The sequence below is a fragment of the Apodemus sylvaticus genome, chromosome 15 (assembly GCF_947179515.1).
Source record: "Apodemus sylvaticus chromosome 15, mApoSyl1.1, whole genome shotgun sequence".
Lineage (NCBI taxonomy): Eukaryota > Metazoa > Chordata > Mammalia > Rodentia > Muridae > Apodemus > Apodemus sylvaticus.
The window spans coordinates 68,465,036-68,491,334 of record NC_067486.1 but is presented as its reverse complement, the minus strand read 5'-3'; the positions used below and the strand labels follow the sequence as shown (position 1 = coordinate 68,491,334).

At 44.1% G+C, this 26,299-nt stretch overlaps 2 protein-coding genes across 4 annotated transcripts; one reads left to right on the top strand and one right to left on the bottom strand.

Moving 5' to 3' along the window:
• Positions 1 to 1,422: 1,422 nt before the first annotated feature.
• Pigx (phosphatidylinositol glycan anchor biosynthesis class X) lies at positions 1,423 to 17,170 on the bottom strand. Its single transcript, XM_052158148.1, has 7 exons — positions 17,117 to 17,170; positions 15,989 to 16,220; positions 14,408 to 14,471; positions 9,103 to 9,244; positions 4,068 to 4,281; positions 2,123 to 2,223; positions 1,423 to 1,655 (listed from the first exon to the last, which is right to left on the bottom strand). The coding sequence occupies exons 1-7, from the start codon at positions 17,168 to 17,170 to the stop codon at positions 1,512 to 1,514; spliced, it is 951 nt and encodes a 316-aa protein (XP_052014108.1). The 3' UTR covers positions 1,423 to 1,511.
• Positions 16,305 to 26,299, top strand: Cep19 (centrosomal protein 19). 3 transcript variants are annotated; one of them, XM_052158333.1, is made up of 4 exons: positions 16,305 to 16,625; positions 21,280 to 21,351; positions 22,167 to 22,363; positions 25,181 to 26,299. In XM_052158333.1, exons 3-4 carry the CDS (start codon positions 22,234 to 22,236, stop codon positions 25,540 to 25,542), a joined length of 492 nt encoding a protein of 163 aa, XP_052014293.1. In that variant the 5' UTR covers positions 16,305 to 16,625; positions 21,280 to 21,351; positions 22,167 to 22,233; the 3' UTR covers positions 25,543 to 26,299. The 3 variants fall into 3 exon arrangements, with proteins under 3 accessions (XP_052014293.1, XP_052014291.1, XP_052014292.1); XM_052158331.1 differs by having other exon boundaries at positions 16,307 to 16,625; positions 22,201 to 22,363; XM_052158332.1 differs by lacking the exon at positions 16,305 to 16,625 and adding an exon at positions 19,986 to 20,562 and having other exon boundaries at positions 22,201 to 22,363.

Here is a 26,299-nt window from a genome sequence, read left to right as displayed (position 1 = left end):
GGATGTATGTGTGAGTAACACAGGGCTGTATGTCACTTTACATGGGCGTTGGCTGCTTACCTCTAATTCTACTTTCCTATCATTGGCATTTTGAGCATCAAAATTATCAAAATAAGTAGCTTTTCTAAAATAATCCTTAAATCCATTATATTCCAATTCATTAGAGCTGTAAAAGATCGTTTTAGTACCTAAAGCATGTAGCATTCTCAAAAATTCTCATAAAAACTCTAAAAGACTTTAGCAGAGTAAGAAAGTGTATATAAAGAGTTATTGACTCCTATCACTCAACATAAATCAACGTTAATACACTCTGGACTCCTGCCTCTGCCTTCCAAGGGCTGGCTCAAAGGCATGTACCACACTGGGCCAACCTTCTTATTCTAAAGGGATGTGTGTGTGCATATGTGCATGTCTGTAAAGGCCAGAAGTCAGCTTTGGGTAGGTGTTCCCAGGAGCTACCTATCCACTTAGTGTTTGTAGTTTTTGTTTTTAAGCCAAGTCTCTCCCTGAGACCTGGGGCTCACCAGTCAGTCTAGGCTGGCTGGCCAGGCAGCTCCTGGGATCTACCTGCCCTCACCCTCCCAACTCCCCACCTCCACACTACCACGCACCCATACACACTCTGGGACTGAAACTACAAGCATTCACCATTCACAGTGTTTTACAGGGGTGAGGGGCATGAACTCAGGACTTCATGCTTATATGGGAGCACTTCACTGAACTGTCTTCCTTAGCCAGAGAGGGTTTTGTTTTTTCCTGTTTATTTTATTATTGTCTTGTTTTTTTGAGACAGGGTTTCTCTGTATAGCCCTGGCTCACTCTGTAGACCAGGCTGGCCTTAAACTCAGAAATCCAACTGCCTCTACCTCCCAAGTGCTGGGATTAAAGGTGCGCGCCTCCACTGCCCCGCGAGTGTTTGTTAATTAACATGTAGCATTTATGTCCCTATTTTGTTTCTACCATGTGTAACACTAAATCAAGACTATTTGTTTTGTTTTGTGTTTTTTTTAAAAAAATCACCTGAGGTTTTCATTTTTTGTAAATAATCATCTAAATTACATTATTCTTAATTATAAGGGTGTCTTCATGTTTAGTGTAAATTAAAATGTTCTATTCACAAAATGAGAATAATTTGCCACTAATAAATAATGAACTCATTTTTCTATAACAAATGAAGATACTCACTTCTAAGTAAAATTAATACTTAGAACACAACGAAGCTTTCTCTACTAGACTGCCAAAGAGCACTTGAAGGTTATATAATAGAACAATAAAATTTTCAATTATCTGACAATGACCCCAAATTTCCTCTGGGACACAAAACATTTTTGTTGTTTTTCCAGACAGTGTCTCACAATATAGACCAGGCTGGCCATCATCTACCTGGCAAACACAATTTTAACCATAAATGAAGACAAAATAACCAGTTAATTCTGAAAAGAGCACTTTTCAGAATAAATGAATAGGTGTCATTTATTAGGTTCATAGAAAAAAATGTAACTGTACAAAACTTACAGGGAAAAATGGCCATATTTGAAAACAGCTAAAAGGATCAGAGTGGAGCACAGAATGGTAATGAGCAGTGTCACAGAGCACACTAAAGAGGTGTGTATAGTCAGTCCCACTGGAACCTGCACCGTCAGATTCTTAAGTATCTGTGGAGAGACGGAGACAGAAAATTAGAGACATTCGGGTGCTCAGCGTGGATGGTCATCTACATCAAGCCCCGACCATTCAAGGCTCTGAGAACTTCTCACAAGAGGGGCAGAAAGAGCCAGGGCCAGCAGATGTGGAGACAGCTGTAAAGGCACACATCTGGACAGGCTATGGCTGTCACCTCTGTCAGCTCACAGCAGCTGGAGTCACCTCGAGTCACTGTGCTCCAGCCGGCCTTAAACCTAAACCTCTAGTCTTCCTGCTGAAGGATGTGCAGGACAAAGGTAGGGACTGCCTGCATGACTAGCTCCCAATTTAAATGATACTGATTTACCTACTGTGGACATCAGGAGCAAAGAAGCAATATTGATTAAAGCAGCCGAAGTGTTCTGTACTAGAATACAACATCAGCAGACAGACTTTGAAATGAGGCAGCACTATCTAAGAGCAGCATAGCGCATCTTACTGATTTGTACTGCATGTTTTTCCACTGGCAGATCTCCTCACTCTTCAAAGCACATGGAGCTGCTACTTCTGACTGAGCCCAGCATTTCAAAACTGGAAACTCTGAAAAAAAAAAAAAAGCAGGGTGGAGGTGGGGGTGGGACAAGATGTCACAAAACTTGTATTTAGATTCAAGGCTATAGCTGTCTTGCACATCACCAGAAGTCATTCCTGCTAGGATATGAGAATCCAAACATTTCAGCACACTCTGTAGATGGTTTGAACCCACCTGTCAGAGGCTGCTATGATGGTGTCCTTTCTTATGTGGATGCCTAAGACGTGAAATTGCAATGGTGATCACACAATCGAAACAAGGTTTGTTAACAAATTTCACTAAAAATGTAATGTCACCTCTCTTTGAAGGATTACTTCAGAAAAAACAGACTTATTGTTTCAAAAACCTGTACTGAAGTATCTGAATTATATTCAGAAAAGTAAGAACACATCTTCAGGATACAGCCTGATAAATTTCCATATCAAACATCCCTATGATGAATACTCAGATCAAAGCAAATAGTATTGGAGTTTTGTGTTTTCTCAAGACAAAAACTGCCTCAAAGTTTATTTGGATGAGTAATGGTGTCATTAACGGGAACAGAAAACATGACTGGATAAAGAAAGTGAACAGAGAAAAAAGTTTCAATGCTCACATTTGAGACAATGCAGATTAAAATCCCCTCCACTTAGTTAAAAGTAGCAACACTGTTGGAACGCAGCAAAAGTCAAAATCTCAATGATCTTTTAAAACTAAAGAAAAGGCCTCGATTCTGAGGCTCTGTGAAGAAATAATCGAAGAAGACTTTTAGTCTTATTTTGTTGTTTGACAACAATTTTATGTAGCCTAAATTGGCCGTGAGCTCACTATGGAGACAAAGACAGTCTTCACCTCTGATCCCCGCTGCTGCCACATGTGGAGTTTTTTAAGTATGCAAACACTTAGGTTTTTTTCCCCCCTTGTATTTTGGCCAAGGGAGTTACACCCAGGCATGGTAGCATATAGTTTTAATCCCAGCACTCAGGAGGCAAAGGCAGGCAGATCCTTGAGTTCCAGGCCAGCCACCACTACAATGAGAAACCCTGTCTCAAAAACACCAGGAAAAACATTATGCCCATTAAGAATTGAGGGCTGGGGATGGGGAGAAGGCAGGCTCAGAGGTTAAGAGCATTTCCTGTTCTTCCAGAGAACCTGAATTTGGTTCTCAGCAAGCATGGTGGGCGGCTCACAAGTGCCCTTAACTGCAGCTCCTGCAGGGGATTCGACACCAGCTTCTGGGCACATTGGGCGCCGTACTCCAAGGCTGACATATCCACACAGACACAAATATACACACATTTTAAAACATCTTAGAATAAGAGAGGAAGCAAGTTAGAGTGAGTTCATCGCTAGTACTAGAGCAGGGGTGGGTGGGTGGGTAGGGGACTGATAGATTTCTCTATCACACGTAGAATAGCTACGGGGAGGGGGAAGGTCTGTTTCTCTTTAAATAAAAAATAAAAATAATGGTGGGAGAACAGGGGGAGGGAAGGGGGCTTATGTGACTTTCGGGGAGTGGGGGACCAGAAAAGGGGAAATCATTTGAAATGTAAATAAAAAATATATTGAATAAAATAAAATAAAAAAAAATAAAAATAAAATTTAGAGCAGGGCGGTGGTGGCGCATGCCTTTAATCCCAGCATATGGAAGGCAGAAGGAGGCGGATTTCTGAGTTTGAGGCCAGCCTGGTCTACAGAGTGAGTTCCAGGACAGCCAGGGCTATACAGAGAAACCCTGTCTCGAAATAAAAACAAAAACCAACCAACCAAACCAAAAAAAAACCTGTAACAAAAAAGTCACAAAGGAAGATGCATTTGCCATTACTGCCCTTGACTAGGCCCGCATACCTTTCCTCTTGTTTTCAACCCTCACCTTGGTCACAGTACATCAGTAAGTCGGGGTTGTTGACAACAATGAGTGTGTCTCCATCTTTCCTATGTGGCCGGTGATAGCGATAGTGCACCGGTAAAAAGGCCTGGAAGCAGTCGATGCACTGTGCGTCCTGCCGGGCATAAATGAGGACTGCAGACTCATTGGACAAATAGTTGGGGGCTTCTATATTAAAACTTTCTGATACCATCACTGCCTGTGGGAGAGAAAACAAATAATTAATCAAGGAAAAGAATACAAATGAAAAATAAAACAAGACAAAAAAGTAAACCCGAAGGTGGTTGTACACACAGGCAGAAGCACCAGCTGTCCCCTGCTGTAGGCCGCCCATCAGCTGAAAATGAACACAGGATATGATGCAGGAATAATAAAGGAGACCAGGGAACAACTAGTGACAAACCGTCCAGCTTGTGTCAGGTTACAACGACTGGTGCCATCCTGGCCATTTCCTGTTTTTGGTGAAGTAAGGCACTGAGTAAGACAGAGTAGTGTAGGCAGGAAGACAAGCAAAGGTCAGAGCTTTCTAGGGTGCGTACAGAGTGGAAATGTGAGAAACTATTTTATTTTTGAGGTGCTGTGGCTCAGGACCAGGCCTTTATGCACCCCAGGCAAGGGACCTCCCACTGAGCAGCATTTAACCGAGTTTACAAATACCACTCTCCCTACCCCACCCCCCAAGAGTGTCTTAGGGTTTAGCTAAGGCTGGATTAGAACTTACTCTGCAGCTCAGGCTGGTCTTTAACCTGCAATTCTCCTGCCTCACCCTTCCAAGTGCTAAAACTACAGGTATGCACCCCAATTCCCAAACAGGAAATTACATTTTTTTAAAATGAATATATTTTTTTAAAGATTTATTTATTTATTATAGGTAAGTACACTGTAGCTGTCTTCAGACACCAGAAGAGGGTGTCAGATCTCTTTACAGATGGTTGTGAGCCACCATGTGGGTACTGGGATTTGAACTCATGACCTTTGGAAGAGCAGTCAGTGCTCTTACCCACTGAGCCATCTCTCCAGCCCACATTTTTTTTTTTAAACTCGAGAGAGATGGTTCCATAGATAAAGAACCGGCTAAGCAAGTCTGACAACTTGACTTCAAACTCTGGCACACAAGGTGGAGGAGACAGCTAACTCCACAGCTTCCTGCTGGGCTAAAGAGAAGGCTTGGTGGCTGAGAGCATCTCATCTGCTTCTCTGTCTCATAGAGCATCCTTTGAATCCCAGCTTCCATGGTGGATACACACAAACGCCTGCAAACTCCTACAGACCCAACACCCTCCTCTTGATTCTGGACCCCTACACATGCATGTACATATATACTCACATAAGTAAAAATCACTAATAAAAATATAAACAAATCTTTTTTAAGAGTTGTCCCCTGACCTCGCCATGTCTGCCATGGAATGCACACCTGCACACTACACTGAATAAAACAGGTGCTAGAGTCAGCGACGGCTCAGTGTCTAAGAGCTCTTAGAGGGGACTTGAGTTTGGTTCTCAGGCCCATGTTGGTCAGCTCACAACTGCCTGTAACTCCAGCTCCAGGAAGTCTGATCCCTTGTCTGTCTTCCATAGGCTCCTACACATACATGCACATATCCACAACACACACACACAAACACAAACACACAATTAAAAATAAAAAAGCTTTAAAAAAACTAAAATAAATTATGTGTTTTTAAAAATGTGCTAAGAGCCCAATATGGTGATGTATACCTTTAATCCTAGAACCTGGGCGGTAGAAGCAGGTGGATTTCTATGAGTTCAAGGCTAGCCTGGTCTACATAATGAGTTCCGGGCCATCCAGGGTTACACAGTGAAACCCTGTCTCAAAAAACAAAACTAACCAAACAAATGAAATGTGTTTAGAATCATTTTAAAATAAATATCCTAAGCCAAGCAAGGTGCACCATACCTATAATCCCAGCATTTAAGAAGATGTGCTGAGGCCAGGCGGTGGTAGCGCATGCCTGTAATCCCAGCACTTGGGAGGCAGAGGCAGGCAGATTTCTGAGTTCGAGGCCAGCCTGGTCTACAGAGTGGGTTCCAGGACAGCCAGGGCTACACAGAGAAACCCTGTCTCGAAAAAACCAAATCCAAAAAAACCAAAAAACACAAACAAACAAAAAAAGGTGTGCTGAGATTGCAGCAAGTTCGAAGTCAGCCAGGGCACCTAGTGAGCAAATTCCAGGTCAAATTAGCCTACTGTGTCTCAAAGAAAGGTACATATTCTACACCAAGAGAGGAAATACAGAGATGCAGAGGTGTGTTAAACTGAAAATCTGCATACTCACATATATTCCTGGCTGGCCTGGAACGCTATGTAGACTGGGCTGCCTTCTACTCACAGATATCACCTGCCTCTGCCTCCTTCCTGAGTGTTGGGGCTTCAGGCATGTGTTACCTCAGCTGGCTAAGGCATGTACAGCCAGGGACATGGTATGTGTGTCCATCTCTCAGGATACGGAATATGTATATGGATATGTGCATATGGGTGCACATACACAACCTCATGCTCCTCTCCTCTCTTTAGATCTTTTTGTTGTTGTTGTTCTGTTTTGTTTTGTTTTGAGACAGGGTTTCTCTGTATAGCCCTGGCTGTCCTAGAACTCACTCTGTAGACCAGGTTGGCCTCAAACTCAGAAATCTGCCTGCCTCTGCCTCCCAAGTACTGGAATTAAAGGCACGTGCCACCACTGCCTGGCTCTCTTTAGATTTTCTATAAAATGCTCTGACACACTTCGGAGAAACCATTAGCATTAACTGCTTGTCGCAGCAAGCATTATAATTTTCCTATCTGGCTGTGACAGCAAACCCTATATGCTTCTTACATATTCTTTCCCTCCTAGCCACAGGAATAACAAGCCACTAGCAAATGTCAGGGTTATGTTTAGACTTAGGAATCATTAAGGGACCTCGGAAGTGACCACATTAAACCACTGTCTCATGAAAGAGATTTACCAAGTATTCAGCCACTACTTCAATGCTTTAATGGCCACAAGGGAGTTCATTACTTTAACGCTCATTCTACCTACTGCTAAAAGGGTATTTGTTTCCTAAGTAGAAAGCTTATGTACTGGCCTATAATACCAGCTGTCCTTGCTTATGAAGTTGCAATAATTCTGTTCCCTATAACACAGGCATCAGATCCTCTAGGAGCTGGAGTTTACTGGCAGCTGCAAACTGGAAACCAAAGGAATCACTGTTATCACTAAGCTATTTCTCAGCCTCTTCATTTGCTCTTCTTAAAGAGCTAAGGTGTGTGTGTGTGCATACACACATACATATAACACACATGTGCACATTTGGGTACCAGGAGAACAACCTCAAGTGTCAACCCTTGCCTTTTATCTTACTTGGGCCATGGCTATGCCTGCCTGGCTGGACCGTGAGCTTCTGGGAATCCCCATCGATCCTCTGCTCTCTGTCTCCCTTCTCTCCACAGAAGCGCCTGGATTATAGACACTTGCTCTTCAGCACCTGGATTTTACCTGAGTTGTGGAGACTTGAACTCAGGTCTTCATGCTTATAGAGCAAGTGGAATCACTTGAATCCACTGAACCTTCTCTCCAGACCCTTATTTACTTGAGATCTTTCTTCTTTCTTATATAGTCATTTAGTACTATGAATTTCTTCCTAAGTAGTTTTAGCAGCAAACTACTAATTGTGATATATTTACTTTCCTTTAATTATTTTTCATTTCCCCTAGAAATATGTTATTAGCCCCCATATACTTGAGGTCTGGAAGATGTCTCAATGTGTAAAATATTCACTGAGCAAACTTGAGGACCCATGTTCAGTTTTCTAGAACCCATACAAAAGCCAGACCAGTCCTGCTCTCTGTAACCCTGGAGCTGGAGAGGATGGGAGGGACAATAGGTAGATTCTGGTCTGGCTGGCCAGCCAGTCTAACCAAAAGGACCACACCCCAGGTTCAGTGAGAGACTGTGTCAGGATTAGCAGGAATAGCAGGTCCCTATTGAATGGGGTGGGGGTCACAGGGGTCACAAGGGGAGGAGCAGGCTTTGAGGTTTCAAAAGCCTCTACAGGGCTGGAGAGGTGGCTCAGCGGTTAAGAGCACTGACTGCTCTTCCAAAGGTCCTGAGTTCAAATCCCAGCAACCACATGGTGGCTCACAACCATCCATAATGAGATTTGACGCCCTCTTCTGGTGTGTCTGAAGACAGCTACAGTGTACTTACATATAATAAATAAATAAAATCTTTAAAAAAAAAAAAAAAAGCCTTCACAAACCAGTGTGTGCTCTGCCTCCTGTTTGTGGATGCCTCTTAGCCACAAGTCCAGCAGCCTGCCATAGATTCTGGAACTCTAACTCCAATTAAACTTTTGTTTATAAGTTGTCTTGATAATAGTGTTTTATCACGGCAATAGGAGAGTAATAGAGACCCAGCCACAAAACATAAGAGGGAGAGACAGGAGTTGACATCCTATGTCAACCTGTGGCCTTCACACATGTACATACAGGTGCATGCACAAATGCAAGTACACACACAGCAGACACGAAAGCAAAGTGCCAGTGTCTCTCCTATTCCCAAAGCTGATCACTTTTTTTTTGTTTTGTTTTGTTTTTTTGTTTTTTTGAATTTTGTTTTTCCTGAGACAGGGTTTCTCTGTACAGCCCTGGCTGTCCTGGAACTCACTCTGTAGACCAGGATGGCCTCGAACTCAGAAATCCGCCTGCCTCTGCCTCCCAAGTGCTGGGATTACAGGCATGCGCCACCACGCCCTGATCACTACTTATTAACCTTCATCTCAGAGGCCGAGGCACACATGTATACATTAACTTTCTTAGTCACTGACCTATGAACTATACCCCTGAAAAGCATTCGACTACCTCAGGTTGGTTGGCTTAGGCCTGACAACTGTCACTCATTTGTTGAAGAATATGCCTACCCTATTGCAAAAACATACTTTAAAAACTTAAACAAAACTATTACCTTAGTACACATCAGAGTGTTCCTAACTATTCTCTCCTTACGCTCCCCAGCATCTGTACCTCTGTTATGTTTCTTTCTCGGAGTGAAGCCAACTCATACGGGTCCACAAAGAGTCCTGCTGGGATGTTATGTCTAATTAAGAGCCGGCAGGTCTGCAAGTCCTCGATGCTTTCTCCAAACTTCACTTTTATTAAAAGGTCTCTGTAAGACAAGGATATTTAAAGTAAATCTTCTCACTCAGTTATTAAATAAAAAAGATTCATATTGCATTCATAATAGCCTAGACACTATATTTTGAATTCATTTTCTAAAAGTAAATTATCATGTCAAATGAAATACTGATACCACAAGAGATCACCCATTAAATGTTTCTTAACTTGCGCCATAAAGGCAGAGCACAGCGCTTGTGTGAAAACAGATGAAGATCAATGTGAAGGAATAAAATCCAAGTAGTTCACACTATGTCACCATTTCCCAGAGAAGATCCAGTATGACTGATGGGGAAAGCAGTGTCCTTCAGCCATGGTCCCAACACTGGTTATCTATGTGGAAAACGGCTGATTACTTCATAAGCATCTACAAGAATTAACTTAGGTCTGGAGATGGCTCGGTGCTTAACAGAGTGCTGCTCTGCAGAGGACCTGAGTTCAGTTTCAGACCCATGTCAGGCTGCTCACACGGCCTGTAACTCTAGCTCCAAGAGACTCAACACCTCTCTGCAGGAGCCTACACTCACACACAGGTCCACACACACCTGCACTCACACACACATACCTACAGGCACACAGCTGCACACACTTACCCACAGGTACATATATACACACACCTGCACTCATGTTCGCGCACCTACAGGCACACAGCTGCACACACTTACCCACAGGTACATATATATACACACACCCAAGCTCACACACACATACCTACAGGCACACAGCTGCACACACTAACCCACAGGTACATATATATATATATATATGCACACACCCACACTCACGTACACATACCTATAGGCACACAGCTGCACACACTTAACCACAGGTACATATATACACACACCTGCACTCACGTACACATACCTACAGGCACACAGCTGCACACATTTACCCACAGGTACATATATATACACACACCTATACTCATGTACACATACGTACAGGCACACAGCTGCACACACTTACCCACAGGTACATATATACACACACCTGCACTTACATACACATGCCTACAGGTACACAACTGTACACACTTACCCAAGGTATATATATACACACACCTGCACTTATGTACATATACTTACAGGTATAGACAGCTATACACACTTACCCACAGGTGTGTGTCTATACCCGCATTCACCTACACATACCTACAGGTCCACAGCTGCACATACTTGCCCACAGGTACACATATATATACACACACCTGCACTCATGTACACATGCCTATAGGCACATAGCTGTACACACTTACCCACAGGTACAGATATATACACACATCTGCACTCATGTATGTATACCCTCAGGTACACAAACCTGCATTTGTGTACACATATCTACAGGTATTCACATACATATGCACGTGTGCATGCACACACACACACACACAACTACCTGGACTCATGTATACCTACCAACAGGTACACACACACACACACACACACACACCTACCTAGACTCATGTATACCTACCCACAGGTACACACACACACACACACACACACACACACACACACACCCCTACCTGGACTCATGTATACTTACCCACAGGTACACATACACACACATCCACCTGGACTCATGTATACCTACCCACACACACAGACACACACACACACAGACTCACACACATAGACACACCCAAAATAAGTCTTTTTGCTTGTTTTTTGTTTTCAAGACGGGGATTCTCTGTGTAACCCTGGCTGTCCTAGAACTCACTCTGTAGAATAGGCTGGCCTCAAATTCACAGAGATCTACCTGCTTCTGCCTCCTCAGTGCTGGGATTAAAGGTAGGCACTACCAACCTTAGCTATAATAATCTTCTTTAAAACTTAGTTTTAAGGGCTGGAGAGATGGCTCAGCGGTTAAGAGCACTGACTCTTCTTCCTGAGGTCCTGAGTTCAATTCCCAGCAACCACATGGTGGCTCACAGCCATCTGTAATGGGATCTGATGCCCTCTTCTGGTGTGTCTGAAGACAGCTCCAGTGTATTCAAAATAAATAAACTCTTTTTTTTTTTTTAAGATTTATTTATTGTTATATCTAAGTACACTGTAGCTTTCTTCAGACACACCATAAGATTTCATTGTTGATGGTTGTGATCACCATGTGGTTGCTTGGAATTGAACTCAGAACCTTTGAGAGAGCAGTCAGTGCTTTTAGCCACTGAGCCATCTCTCCAGCCCCATAAATAAACTCTTTTAAAAAAAATTTTTTTAAATTAGTTTAAGCCAGGAAGTATCTTGAAAAACAAAAATAAAGTTAAAAATAATTAATTAATAACAAAAATAAAAATTAGTTTAAATTAGGTTACAAACTGGGGGAGGAGGGTACGTACCTATAATCTCAGCACTCAGGTCAATGCAGAAGGATCTCTGAAAATTTAAATCCAGTTTAGTCTATTTGCTGAGATCTTATCTCAAAACAAGCAAAACAACTACATAAAATAAGACTTGTAATTGTCCTAGTTTTCTGCCCAGAGGCAAATTCTGGACTAGAGTGCAGAGGAGAACCAAGCACTGCATGGTATTTTGCTTAAGCAAACAGCGAAACAGGTTGCCAGAGGTCGGAGTGGCTTGAAGTCACAGAATTAAGTCCAAAAGAGCTTATATTAAAATTAAATAAACAAATAAAATTCAAAAATCCAAATAGAAGTTCCAGAATGCTAAGATGAAAGTCCAGAAACCAGAGCAAAAAAGTGACCACGGAGCCAGGAGCTAGAGCATTCCAAGACGTCGTCATACGCGATAGAAAGCGTTCAAGTTCTGGCCAGTCACCACATAGCATTCCAGATAGACCCCCATAGGATAGGGTCTTAGGTAAGGTAGCCTCAAAGTGAAGACCTGCGTGGCTCTATAACTAAACAAACAAAAGATTAGAGGATCAAGCCGATAAATGAAAACCTTAACAGACAGCAGAAAGAGCCCAAGAGTCTTTAAAGGAAGAAAATGAGAGCTACAAACAACATGACAGGTCAACAATCATCACTCGCTCCGGAAAGTGAAGAGTCAAGACAGTAAGAGCAACAGCGAGAAAATACTAGTCAACAGAAAGAGGCTGGCACAGACCTGCTGCTTGTCTCATCAAGTGAAGGTCCTTCAGAACAGTCAGCAATTAAGTCCCTGCCAGGCGTGGCCTCTAGGGCGGGTTAGGGGTTTTGTTTTTATTATTATCTATTTGGATACTTAACACAAGCTAGGGTCACATGGGAGGAGGCAACTTCAACTGAGAAAATGCTTAGATCAGATTGGCGGGTGGGAAAGTCTGGGGGGGAGCTTTCCTAACTGATGACATGAGGCCCAGCCCACTGTGGGCGGAGCCACCCCTGGGCAGCTGTACAAGACAGCACACTGTGCAAGTCCTGTGGCACAAACCAGTAAGCAGTACTCTTCTACGGTCTCTGCTTCAGTTCCTACCTCTGGGGTCCTGTGCGGACGGCCCTCAGGGATGGACTGTGACCTGTGAGTTGTAAGATGAAATAAACCCTTTCCTCCCCACGTGGCTTTTGGTTCATAGCATTTAATCATAGCACTAGAAACCCTAATGTAAGACATTTTTAACCTTGTACTTCCAGAAATGGGAGCCAAAGCAAACCTCTTTTCTTTATGATATTATGAAATAAGTGAATTTTAAAAGTCTTTCTAAGGGACTGGAGATGTGACTCATAGATTAAGAGCTTTAGTTGCTGTGCAGAGGACCAAGGCTTGACTCTCAGCACCCACGTGGTGGCTCACTACTGACTGCGACTCCAGGGTATCCAGTGCCATCCGTCTTCTGTCCTCGATGAGTACCAAGCACGCATGCAGTGTATATACACACACACACACACAGAGGCAAAACATAGATAGAATGAATAAATCTAATAAATTTAATGTTATCTGTAAATATACATATGTCCAAGGATTTAAAGATAAGCAAAAACTCAACGAGAGAAAGGGAAGTGTTTTAATAATTATTATTTTGTGTGTGTATATATGTGCAGGCATGCACTTGCTATGCTAACATGTGGAAGTCACAGGACAACTTGGGGGAGTCAGCTCTCTTCTTCCACCACATTAGTCCTAAGGCAAGCTCTTTACCTACTGCAGCATTTCACTGCCCAAGTCTGTTTTTAATTTTCAAAGACTTGACTCTAACTTCAAAAGATGTAAAGTAAAATCGCTGAATGCCTAATTAAAAACAATTAAAGACTGAATAATGAGAGACCAAAAGGTCAGAGACAAGAAGAGAAAAGTATGAAATCTAGAGCATCAAAAGAAGAAAAGCCAACAAAAAGAAGAAAGACTGGGGCTGGAGAAATGGCTCAGCGGTTAAGAGCACTGACTGCTCTGCCAGAGGTTCTGGGTTCAAATCCCAGCAATCATATGGTGGCTCACAACCATCCGTAATGGAATCAGATGCCCTTCTGGTGTGTCTGAAGGCAGCTACAGTGTACTCATGTAAATGAAATAAATAAATCTTAATAATTAATTAATTAATTAAAGAAATTAAATTTAAAAAAGAAGAAAGACTGGTAAGTGAAGAAGGAATGGAAGCAGTGATCCGCCTGCCTCTGCCCCCAGAGTGTGGGGGTTAAAGGCATGTGCCACCACTGCAGACTAGGCTTTCATATCTTAATTTAAGAGTCTATATATTAGGAATACTATTAACATGGCAAGATAATTAATATTAAAAATAAAGCAAAATAAGCCAGGCATCACAGGATGTACCTGCAATCCCAGCAGTTGGAAGGCTAAGTCAGATCAACATAAGTTCCAAGCCAACTGGAGCTATATTTTGTCTCAAGGGAAAAAATAAAAAATAAAAATAAAAAAAAGAAAAGAAAACATTAAATTAAAATCACTTCAAAGAATGAACCACATACGACAAATCTGTTACCCTGTAACTTTAAGAAAGCCAGGCTCAGTGGTATACATCTGTAATCCCTGAGGTGGATGAGGAAGAAGATGAAGAGTTTGAGGTTATCCCAAGCTACATGTCAAGTTTGAGGCCAGCCTGGGCTATATAAGACCTTGTCTCAAAACAAACAAGCAAAAAAAAAAGGGGGGGGGAACAAATTTTCAGTTTATCCATATTTCAACTATCCATTTCTTGTTGTAAATTACAAGGCGGTTGGTAGTTTAATATAGGTAGAAATCAATGGGCAACCTACCTGTGGAAACCATCTTTCAAAAATTCTTGCCTCAAAATAATTTCAGAACAAGTGGCCCTTACACCTATAAAAATCAAGACATTAAAAATGAAAATACACACAGGCAAAGAAATCTTAAATAGTTAGAAAATAACTACTACAGTAGGCTTTACTTGCTAGAAAAGTCCAGCCACCTAACAGCCCAAGGTAAAACTTTTAAATGTACACAGTTTGAGAGACACAGAGATCCACTTCCCACAGTACATCACTGTGGTTGAGAATCGCCACTGGAGTTGGCTTATCAGTTTTCCATCATGTAATAGCTGTGTCTTTGTAAGACCAGTCCTCTCCGTGGTTGTCCTAGGCATTTAAAACATGTAGACGCAATCAGAAAAGTTCGCGTCATCTTAAGACCTTATCCTGCCTCACCTAATCATGTTTGATAGATGATATGGCAACTTCTATATGTTTACGTCCAGGTCTACAAGTCTTGGAAGATGGTACACTGATACTTTGTGAAGATGTTGGGGAAGTTTGGGGGGGGGAGGCAAGAAAATGAGGGGCATGTAAAGATTCAAAGAGTTCACTTACACACTTGGTATAAAGAGAAATCTTCATAAACTGAATCCATGCTTATTTTGGTCACTAAAACTATTACTCAATGACTAAAAGTTCAAGACTGGTGAGATGGTACACATCTTTGGTCCCAACACTCAGCTTGGTCTATGTGCCAAGTTCCAAGACAGACCCTTTCTCAAATATCAAAACTTAAGAAACAAACAAAAACCCCAATTCAGTAGCCAGGTACCCTGCTATAAGACGTTGGCTAGAACTGTGTGGGAAGAACAGAGTGTGAATCATTGATGGACCTGTTGCTCAGTAATAAACAGGAGAATAAACAGTGGGGAGATGCTTGAGGGTACTACCAACAATATACAAGGGAGTCAACAGTTGCTGGGGGCAAACTAAGAGATGTGGGGAAAAGCTCTTGTTGGGGCTGAAGAGCTGCCTGGAAGTGGCTTAGTGAGCTCCAGGGTTGCAGTTTTCCGGAGTCACCCATTTCCAGACGCAACTTCTCTGAGTTATCCCTGCTCCTAGTAAGCAACCCTTCAGCCATATTCCTACTAGTGACCCCAATAAAAAATAATTCATTGGTTTACCAGACTGGACAGTGGTACAAAGGTTATCTTTCTGGAGTGAGCAGGTTGTGTGCGTGCGTGAGTGAGTGTGTGTGTGTGTGTATGTTTCCCTGGGAAGTGTGTCACACACCACCTCTTCTCCCTTACATGCTGTTTCGGCATTCTCACATTTCACCGGACGCCGAGGGTTCGCTGCCTCTCAGGCAGCACAAAGCATCTTCAGGGTACCAAAAGCGTCTCAAGATACGTCATGGCTGGCTGTACTTGTTTAGTACTTTTGTCAAAGCGTGGCCAGTCGCGCCTTGGAAAGACAAAGCCCGGCTCTGAAGCCCGGGATGGAACGCCCGGCAAAGATCACAAGGTGGGAAGGGCGCACAGAGCCTCTGTGGCTAACCTCCTCCGTCCTTGGGTACCCCAGGCACCGCGGGGGCTCCCCACCCCCGCCCAGCCCCCTGACCTTTACCAGCACTGAAGGAGGAGTCGCTCAAGTCCGCGGCGAGCCTGCCGACCAGCCAGGCTGCCCAGAGGAGCAGCCAGGCCACAACGCCGGCAGCCAGGACGCCGGAGCCCGACGCCCGAGAGGGGCGCGCGGGGCAAGCTGTGGACCCGGAGGGAATCTGAGCACGCCGAGCGTGCTCTCGCCTTCCCCGGTGACCGGGACAGAACGCTGCTAGCACTTCCACCCTAGGACCACCCTACAACTCCAGGTTCCCGAGAGGCCTGCCCCTGGCCCCGCCCCTCGTCACCCCAGCCGGGGCGGGGCGAGAAACTGCGCAAGCGCAATCCGCGCGCCCTCTGTTGCCTAGGGAACGATCCTTGGGGCGCCCTGGCGGGCCTCTGGACCCGGCGAGCTGCCTTAGGACCGCACTCTCCGCGCTCAACCCCGCTTCCTGTCCACAACCGGATGCGTGCGGGCTGGGGCCCCTGTCTCTGAGTTCACCCCATGGTTACTCCTGTAGGCTATGGCTGTCGCCGCTTCCTGCAGCGTCAGGCTCCACCTCGCCTCAAAGTCGATCTAAGTGCTCCTCTGTGCACTGCGGTAGGATGGAAACTACCCCCTCACTGCGGTTCAGATGTGCACTTCCTGTACTTCTTCAAGGGTAAGAAGGGTCGCGGAGGGTAGGAAGGGTCGCCTTGCATTGGTGAGGACATGAATCGGGAACTCTGTATTCCCTTAGGTGCTGTGGGGAACAAATCCCTGCTAGGAAAAATATGTCAGGTAAAAGTACATTAGGTAAATGTGATGTCATCCTTTCCAGCTACGTACTGCGTTAGCTGGCTTAAAGAGTGCTGGTGCTGAACGGCAGATCAGAAGGTTATGTATAAGGCCTCAAAAGTGGGAGGATAGTGTAATATTGCACTACAAACGGACTATTAAGAAATATGGACAAAAAAAAAAAAAAAAAAAAAAAAGCCAGGCAGTGGTGGCTCATGCTTTTAATCCCAGCAGAGGCAGTCAGATCTCAGAGTTTGAGGCCAGCGTGATCTACACAATGAGTCCAGGACAGCGAGAGTTTCACAGAGAAATCCTGACTTGAAGCAATAACAACAATAATAAATTAAAAGGAAAACTCTACAGTCAAGACCTTACATTATTATCGACTCTGGTCACAAGTGTGGCCGTTTGCTTGTGTTTGTAGGCCATATAGTGTCTGGAAAGTTTACTGACATCACACTCTAGTGAGGAGAACTGGGAATAGTGTCTGGGCATTGGCTCAGATCAAAGGCAAAGTACAGCAGTGTGTAAACTAGCTCTTTATTATGACTGACCTCATCGAAGTAAAAATCTCACATCTGTCAGTAGGGATGAGAACACAGACTATGATCCTAGATGACAAATCTACCAAGCAACCATAAAATTTTCATTTTAATACAGGAAACCATATGTATGATATAAAACTAAACTATAATTTATATATATGTATATTTATGCATCTATGTATGTATACATACATACAACTAGAAAAAAGAATAAAAGATAGATGAATATTTCATTTTCTCTTTCCTTTTTATCCCTACTTTTCTATAATGAACTAATAATATAATGTTCATTTCTTAAACAGTGTACCTGCTGGGCGGTGGTGGCGCACGCCCGTAATCCCAGCACTCTGGGAGGCAGAGGCAGGCGGATTTCTGAGTTCGAGGCCAGCCTGGTCTACAGAGTGAGTTCCAGGACAGCCAGGGCTATACAGAGAAACCCTGTCTCAAAAAAACCCCAAATCCAACCCCCCCCCCAAAAAAACAACCAAACAAACAAACAAAAAAAAAACAGTGTACCTATAGTTGTCCTTCTATAGAACTAAGTTTATGAAGATATTATTACCTTATGCTACCTTACCTGAACAATTTCAACATTTGCAAATTACAGCCACTATATAATTGTAAGAATCTAAGCAATTCTTATAATTGAGTATACTTTGCCACTGAGGGTAAAAAGGGGAGAACAGGAAGTATTAATCTGAAAATATCTGGGTTATACCTAGAAAAATACCATAGGACAAATGAGCTGAAGTAAGAGCTTCACAAACATCACTGTTTTGAATGTGGAGAGACTGATTATCTACACACACACACACACACACACACTCTTTTTTTCTTGAGAGGTAAGGGAACCAGAGTTCTCAAACAGCTGCCCTGGAACTCAGGGCAATTCTACTGTTTTGGCCTTCTGAGTTCTGGGATTACAGGCATAAGGTACCATGCCTATTCAGATCTGCCATTTTAACTATTGATAACTTAGGTTGTTACCAGTCAGCTGGCTGGGGTCATTTTGCTCTAGCTGGATAGAAATCACGAGTAGAAGTCCCCAGGCCCTTGAGTATCCAAGGCCTGGAGCAGCACAGTACATGATTACAGTTCCAGACACTGAGCGGTAAGGACTTAGGGCTCCTGATTTAGAAGCTGGTGATGAATGGCTCTGGGTGCTGGGGTTGGATGCTACTGGCATCTATTTGGCAAGCATTTGCCAGATGCTGTAATGCCCAGCGTCCAGCAGCTGTGAGTGTCCCCAGCGGACAACATCTGCTAGACTACATCTTCTGGGGGCCTTGACTGTTGAGTCACTCCATTCCTACACTGGCTAGTGTTATCGCTCATGGCCCGGAAGCCTCCTGAAACTCTTGAGCACCTGGTTCTCATTGCTTGCTCTGCCTCTACTCCAGTGTTTCCGCTTTGGTTCGCTCTCTGGAACCTTCCCTTGCCCTCTGGGGACTTCAAATGCTACTGTCAGGATGGAGGCTGCTACCAGTGTGCCAGTTTGACCATGTCCTCTTCCTTGAGCTGATAGCTCAGTCTGGTCTGCTAATACTAATGACCAAAAGCAGGAAAGAAAAGGCCACTTGAAAAGCCTGCTAATGAGCCTCACATTGTAACATGTAACACTTGGAGCAGCACAATGAGGGCGTGTCCAGGAGACTCCGGAAGTGAGCTGTCAGATGTGAGGTGAAATTGTGTCCCTGTACATATAATTTAAATTATGCTTACATGTTTTTAAGAAAATTTTAAAATTTTAAAATTGGATGCCAAGAAACTCCTTGCTAAATGTATATGACATCTTGTAATTAGACATATTGATGTCTAGGTGAAATGAAGAAATTCACTTATTAACATATGCCATGATCCTGATTTAATATTGGGGGAGAAGGCATGTCCTCTGTTTTTTCCACAGAATGCTGCAGAAGATATGCTGATTGTGCTTGCTGAATGCCCAGACCATGGTAACATAAGAGCTATATTGGGTATATGTTCTTGACTTACCTCAATTGTTAAATGTCCCAGGTTAGATAAATTGCCTAGCTTCAAGCTTTTAGACTTTGTGGGACAGAACATGGAGACTGTTAAGCTAGCTTAGGAAAAATTAATTAGAAGAGTTAAAATGACTCTTCTCCTTATTGTGCTCAGCTGACTCAACCATAGACTGGTCTAGAAATAATTCCAATATTGAAGATTCCAATTTTGAAGATGGCTAACAATCTTCAGCCAGCTGTGTTAATTTAACATATAGTCTCCACTTTTCCTGAGAAGTAACAGCTTAATTCTTGATTCACAAGGCTACCTCTCCCACCTCAGAGGCCAAGCTTTGGATCCTTAAAGTTGTTAATTTACAACTGAATTGGATACTTCTGGGACAAGTTAATCCTATTCCACCTTTAACTCTTGACCTTGTCTGTTAAGCAGACTGGCTGTCTCCACCCAGGCTCACCTGGATGGAGAGATTACATGTCTGTTAAAGACACTTGCAGACCCCCCTGGCTTCAAAACTTACACAAGTGGATCTCCAAAGAGGGAGCCACATAGAACTCAGATCTATGTGTGTTTGTTTATGAACAAACATGGGTACCAGCGAGACGTGCGAGGCAAAGCACTGCATGGGGAGGTGAATTTCTGCTTCTGAGTCCCCAGGAAGTACACCTAATTGCATAGGGGTTAACGTCGAGAGGCTGTCCTTAAAATAATAAGGGAGCCTATTACCCCTCCTCTGAAAAAGACGTTATACAATATTTAAGAGGAATTACGGTCAATGCTTCCCCTCCTGGTTAAGGCCCGCCTTCTTATGAAGGATATTTATCCACTTGTTTTCTACCTCCTCGTGTTCAAATTAATAAAAAAAGGGAGGACATGTACAGAGCCATATTGGGGCAGTCTTGCACTTGGTCAGAGTTTGACTTTGGTCAAGGTTAACTTCTCCCAGTTAGCCAGGATCCTGCTCCACCTAGGGTGGAGTGCACGTAGTAAAGGTCAAGTTCATTGTTCCTCCAGGTATAGGAATTCCTGAATTAAACAGGTGACCCACCCAGCTGCCGGAGCAGTCAAGACGAAGACCTCCAAGAGAAGCTAGACAACTTCCACCGGAACTCAGCCTGGAGTCTGGGGGGAAGGGTTTGCCCGAACTGTTAAAAGGTCCGGCGCCATTAAAGTTTACGGCTTTGATCAGTGAACATTGACTTAGCCGTACTTTCTTTTCGCCGCTCTTCCCTATGACCCCAAAATTCTCTCAACAGGTAACCCGGTTTACATGTAGCTGCTGGCGGCTACAAGGTGAGGATGTTTGCAGCAATCTCGACACAACCCTTCATGCTAAGGAGTACTGTGATCTGCATCCCAGGCCTGCTATGCGGCCACCATGATGACTGCCCCTCCGTCTAGGGTGAAAGTAGAAGGATTACTAATGGTCACAGAATTCTGCTCAGCATGCTGCTTTCAAAAGCCTGTGCAGGCTGGTGGAGTGCTGCGCTTCTGTAGTATCCTCAGAGAAACAGAAATAAAGAAAGGATGAAAGGAAGGAAATCAGAATCTGGACAGTTACGAGTAAGGGGTGGACAGTTCCACCCCAGGCTGCTAGGTGTAAGAGAAGGACTTGTGAAAATGTTGCCCTACATGGTCTTAATGAAGCCTCAACACAGGCTGGAGAGATGGCTCAGCAGTTAAGAGCACTGACTGCTCTTCCAGAGGTCCTGAGTTCAAATCCCAGCAACCACATGGTGGCTCACAACCATCTGTAATGGGATCAGATGCCCTCTTCTGGTGTGTCTGAAGACAGCTACAGTGTACTCACATAAAACTAAATAACTAAGTCTTTAATAAAAAAATCCTCAACACAAACTAACAATTCTAGCAACAGTTAACAGTACTTCACATTATTTAACAATGTGTAACAGCATTTAATTCCTACCCCAATGTCCCAGGATGATATATAATAACCTTGGTTGTATTAATACACAGCATTGAACAAGTATTACCCTTACTGTGTTCCAGACATGTACTAAGAGCTTAATGAAAATGGACACACTTCTTGCCTCGCAAGCAGACTAACAGAGAAGATACATGGTAAGTAAAAAAACCTCTTGATAAAGAAAAGAATTGGTGGGAGTAGGCAGTGGTGGCGCACGCCTTTAACCCCAGCACTTGGGAGGTAGAGGCAGGTGGATTTCTGAGTTCAAGGCCAGCCTGTTCTACAGAGTGAGTTCCAGGTCAGCCAGGGTTACTCGGAGAAACCCTGTCTTGGAAAAAAAAAAAAGAATTTGGAAAGCACAAGGCAATTAGATCTGGTCCAGTGGACTTCTCACTGCTAACAGTTTATAAACTAAACAGTGCGGGCGCGTGGCTTAGCTGGTGGGGTGCTTGCCTCCCGGGCTCCATCTTGAGCTACCCATAAACCAAGCTCAGTAGCACATGCTGTAATTCTAACCCTGGGAAGTAGAGCCAGGAGGATCAGAAGTTCAGGGTCATCCTCCACTACATAACAAATTCAAAGCCAGTCTGGACAACATGACACACTGTCTCCTCGTAAAAGGAAAAAGTTTAAAGGAACGCATGCATAGAGGCTGAATCAGAAACCTTTAACTGAGACATCAAAATGATTCTGCAGACCACAGAATCTGCGGGCCCGTTCTTGGGCTCCCAGGAGGTTAGTGTGTAATCTCTGGTCCAAATGCAGCACACTAAGGGTCCAGACCCAATTGCCTACTCAGACATCCAACAAGCCGAGGGCAACCTGGGCCAAACGGAACTCTAAAAGGCAGCCCTCAAAGACTCGAACTTTGTAAGCATACAGTCCTGGGTCTAGTCCACAGCCAGCTCCACTGAGGAGAAGGGGAAGAGATTTATTCAACACCTAGCTCGATTTGGTTGTCCTTTTTCAGGAAATTGTTATACAGCTATCCCATTTGTATCCAGTTTCCTCCAGTTTACCCTGAACTACACAAGAAGATGAAATACATTGCCAAGAAGTGTGGAGTTCGGTTCCAGCCCCCAGCTATGATCTTGATTTACGAGAATGAAGCCGGAGGGAAGAGCCGTCAGCGCATCATGCCTGTCCGAAACTTTTCCCGGTTCTCAGGTGCCCTGGTTTATCTCACCCCTATCTAGTTTTCAGTCTGTTTTTACTTACGTGTGTGTGTGTGTGTGTGTGTGTGTGTGTGTGTGTGTTCATGTGCGTGGGTGTCCACAGGGACCAGAAGAGGCTGTCAGATTCCCTGCAAGTTACAAGTCTGATTGTTGCTGGAGTTGGGAACTCTGCAAGCTCTCCTAACCACTGAGCCATTTCTCCGGCCCTTGCTTCTTGTCTTAAATATTCTTAAGTCACTTAATAAAAATAATCTGACATCATCAGGTATGGTGACATACACCTATAACCCAAGCAATATAGTAGGCTAAGGCAGGAAAATTGCAAATGTAAAGTAAGTCTTGATAACTTGAGATAACCTGTCTCAAAATTAAAGCAAAAAACAAACAAGCAAAAAAAACCCAATGTGTCAGGGGAGGGGTGTAACTCAGTGGTGGAACACCGATCTAGAGCGTGAGGGTCCTGGATCCGGTCCCACTGAGAGGGAAAAGGAAGGGCAGGGAGGGAGGCGGGGAGCAGGGGGAGATAGAGAGGATATTTTAGTTTTGTGTGATGAATGACAGGTTCCTCGGAGTTACACAACCCTGGGTGTGAATCATCTGTGGTCTTTGTGAGATCAGTTATTGTTCATAGACTTCAGTTTCTGTGCTGGTATTTGTAGGTCATCCTGATACAAGCTAGAGTCAGTTAGGAAGAGGGAGTGTCAATTGAGAAAATGCCCCCAACAGATTGATCTGTAGCAGACCGGTGCTCCATTTTCTTGATTGATTATTGATGTGGGGGGGCCCAGCCCACTGTATGGCCTCCTACTCATAGGTAGTGAGCTCTAACCCAGCAAAGTCTCTAAAACAAATACACACCATGCCATTTTTTAATCCTTAGACATTTTCTTCAGTTAAAAGTTTCTAACATCTCTACTAAGTAATTTTAGGTTAAGAAAGTAAAATAGAGGTGCTGGAGAGATGGCTCAGTGGTTAAGAGCACTGACTGTTCTTCCGGAGGTCCTGAGTTCAAATCCCAGCAACCACATGGTGGCTCACAACCATCTGTAGAGCTACAGTGTACTCATATACATAAAATAAACAAATCTTTTTTTTTAATAAAAGTAAAAAAGAAAAGAGAATTTACCCTTCTCTCTCCACACCAAAGTTAGGTTTGTTTATTTATTTATTTAAGTTGTTGTATTTGGCTGGAGAGATGGTTCAGCAATTAAGAGTACTTGCTGTTCTTTTAGAGGATCTGGATACAGTTCCCAGCCCCCATGTGGCAGCTCACAGCCATTTCCTAAATCCAGTTCCAGGGGATCCAGCGCCCTCTACTGGTCTCTGTCAGCATTGCACACATGGTACACATAAATCATTCAGGCAAACACTCAACATATAAAATCAAAATAAATAAAACCTTTTAAAATCTATATTATTTTTGGGTTTTTTTGAGACAAGATCTCTCTATTTCACCTTATGTTGTAATTATAAAAAGAGAAATAGGTGTAAGAATATGTTCTATGGGGGTGTGGTGAGGGGTGGGGAAGGGGGTGCCTCAGTGGGCCCATGCCGAAGCATCCCTTCCCCGAGAGACCAGACACACAATGGTATGGTATAGAATTGAGTTTATTTAGGGCATGGGAGGGGAGTTAAGGGGGTAGTAGAGGCAGAGAGAGGAGAGAGGAGAGAAGCAGAGGCCGGCCATGACCCCGTGGAGAGTGGGGAAGGGAAGGAGGAAGGGAAGAACCCAAGAGGGCAAGAGATGCAGGAGTAAGAGAAGAAGATGGGGAGGAGGGCCAAGCAGCCCCTTTTGTAGTGGGCCAGGCCTGCCTGGCTGTTGCCAGGTAATTGTGGGGAGGAGCATACTTGGCTGTTGCCAGGTAATTGTGGGGAGGAGCATACTTGGCTGTTGCCAGGTAACTGTAGGAGTGGAGTCCAGACAGAATACCAACACCCTGGCTGGCCAAGAACTCATGACTATCCTGCTTCAGCCTCCTAATGCTGGAATGAGAAACAGTTATAAACCTGGACCACCAAACCTAGCCTGTTGTATTGTTTGCTTTTAAGGCGGGATCTAGTTAAGTAGTCCAGGCTAGCCTCAACATTCTGTCCTCCCAACTCTTCCAGATGCTAGGACTACAGGCACGTGTGTGTTGTATAACAAGCTTCTCCTGGGTTGGAGCGACATATTTATGTGTGTTTGTCCCAGAGAGTGAGCCATGACCAAAGTGTGACGTCCAGTTTGATGAACCGACGAGCGTTACTGGGCTCACTCGTTGTGATGTGGCTGAGGGGCCTCTCACAGGAGCAGAAATGACTCAAGGACAGCTGCGTCACCAAGGCCCACCCCAGCCTCCGTGACAGCTCACAAAGCTGGGAACTGGAGCTCACTGCAGGGCCTGCAGCGGCCAAGCGGATAGAGTGCCTTTTGTTGCTTTCAGGCTCTTTGGCAGGTCTCCAGAGTCTCCTGAGAGGGCCCTCGGCAGTCTTTATAGTTTAGCCTCGGGAACAGAGGGACCTGGTGAATTTGGTCAGTTTTAGGGATTTCCTGGAGTTATTTTGAGTTGTTTCCTTCTTGTCTGACGGAACTTCCCTGGAGGGTGGAGTGTTTTAATGTGGATGGGCTCCACATAACAGCATGTGTAACTGAGAAGAGTTAAAACTCAGTTGATTTGTAAAAGAAGAGTTCTAAAGCATAATTGATTAATAAACCCCTTTAGCCAGTGGGCTACCTTGGAGCTAGTGATCTCGGGGTTTCGGTCTGTTGTAGTCCTTGCCGTAGTTTGTGATGGGTGTGATGTGTGCTGTGCACTTCTCTCCCTCCTAGATTGCACCAGAGCTGCCGAACAACTAAAGAATAACCCACGGCACAAGAGTTACCTGGAACAGGTGTCCCTGAAGCAGCTGGAGAAGCTGTTTGTCTTCTTACGAGGTTCCTTGCAGGGCCAGAGCTTGGCAGAGACGATGGAACAGATTCGACGGGAAACAACCGTCGATCCCGAGGAAGACCTAAACAAACTGGACGACAAGGAGCTCGCCAAGAGGAAGAGCATCATGAATGAGGTTTTCGAGAAAAATCAGAAGAGAAAGGACGACCCCAGCTTCGTGTATGACGTGGAGGTTGACTTCGCCCGGGAGGAGCAGCTGCTGTCCTGCAGCTGGGACACAGCGTCGGTCGATGAGCTCTGAGAGCTCTCCACGCTTCCGCAGAGAACGCTGAAACACTAACGATAAATAAGCCAAGACACGCACATGTGCTACACAGGCACACAGAAACACAGAGATACAGGATAGGGCTCTCTGGCAATCGAAAGGGAAGGGAACTCAAGAACTTGTAAAAAGATATTTCAGTAATAGTACTCGGGGGGAAAAAGATAAGAGCCAGATATTTGACGAAGGCTGCAGAAGGGTCAAAACCTGGGTTCCCGAGGGTGGACTGGGAAGCCTTTTCCTCAGCAGAAAGGGGCCCATGCTTGGCCCTGAAACGCTACAGATGTTTTCCTAGAAATCGAGATGAAGTAAAGAGACAAGAAGTAGGAAAATCTGAGAAAGAGTGAGTAATTATAGTTTGGACAAGATTGGAATTGACCTGTGTTCATTGGGACTCTGTATGCATTAACTCCGGGGTAGGCAGGAACACCTGTAAATGCAAAATGTCTCACAGCTACAAGTGCATACATATGGCAGGAAATACGTTCTACCATTCCTCCGAAACCCAGAACCACTTCCTGCAAAAGGCTGGTTTGTGCAGTGGGAAGTCCGCCCACAGTGAGCGCTGGGCACTGTGGTTCAGACCTGTTCGTGAGCTGAGATGTACAAAGATCTCGGCCTTACAAGGCCACTGTGTGCAGATGTGTTTGTTCTTACTAGAATATTATCTGATTGATAGAAATCATATGTTTTCTACACGGAAACTATTATTCACTGAATAAAGCTGTGAATGTAA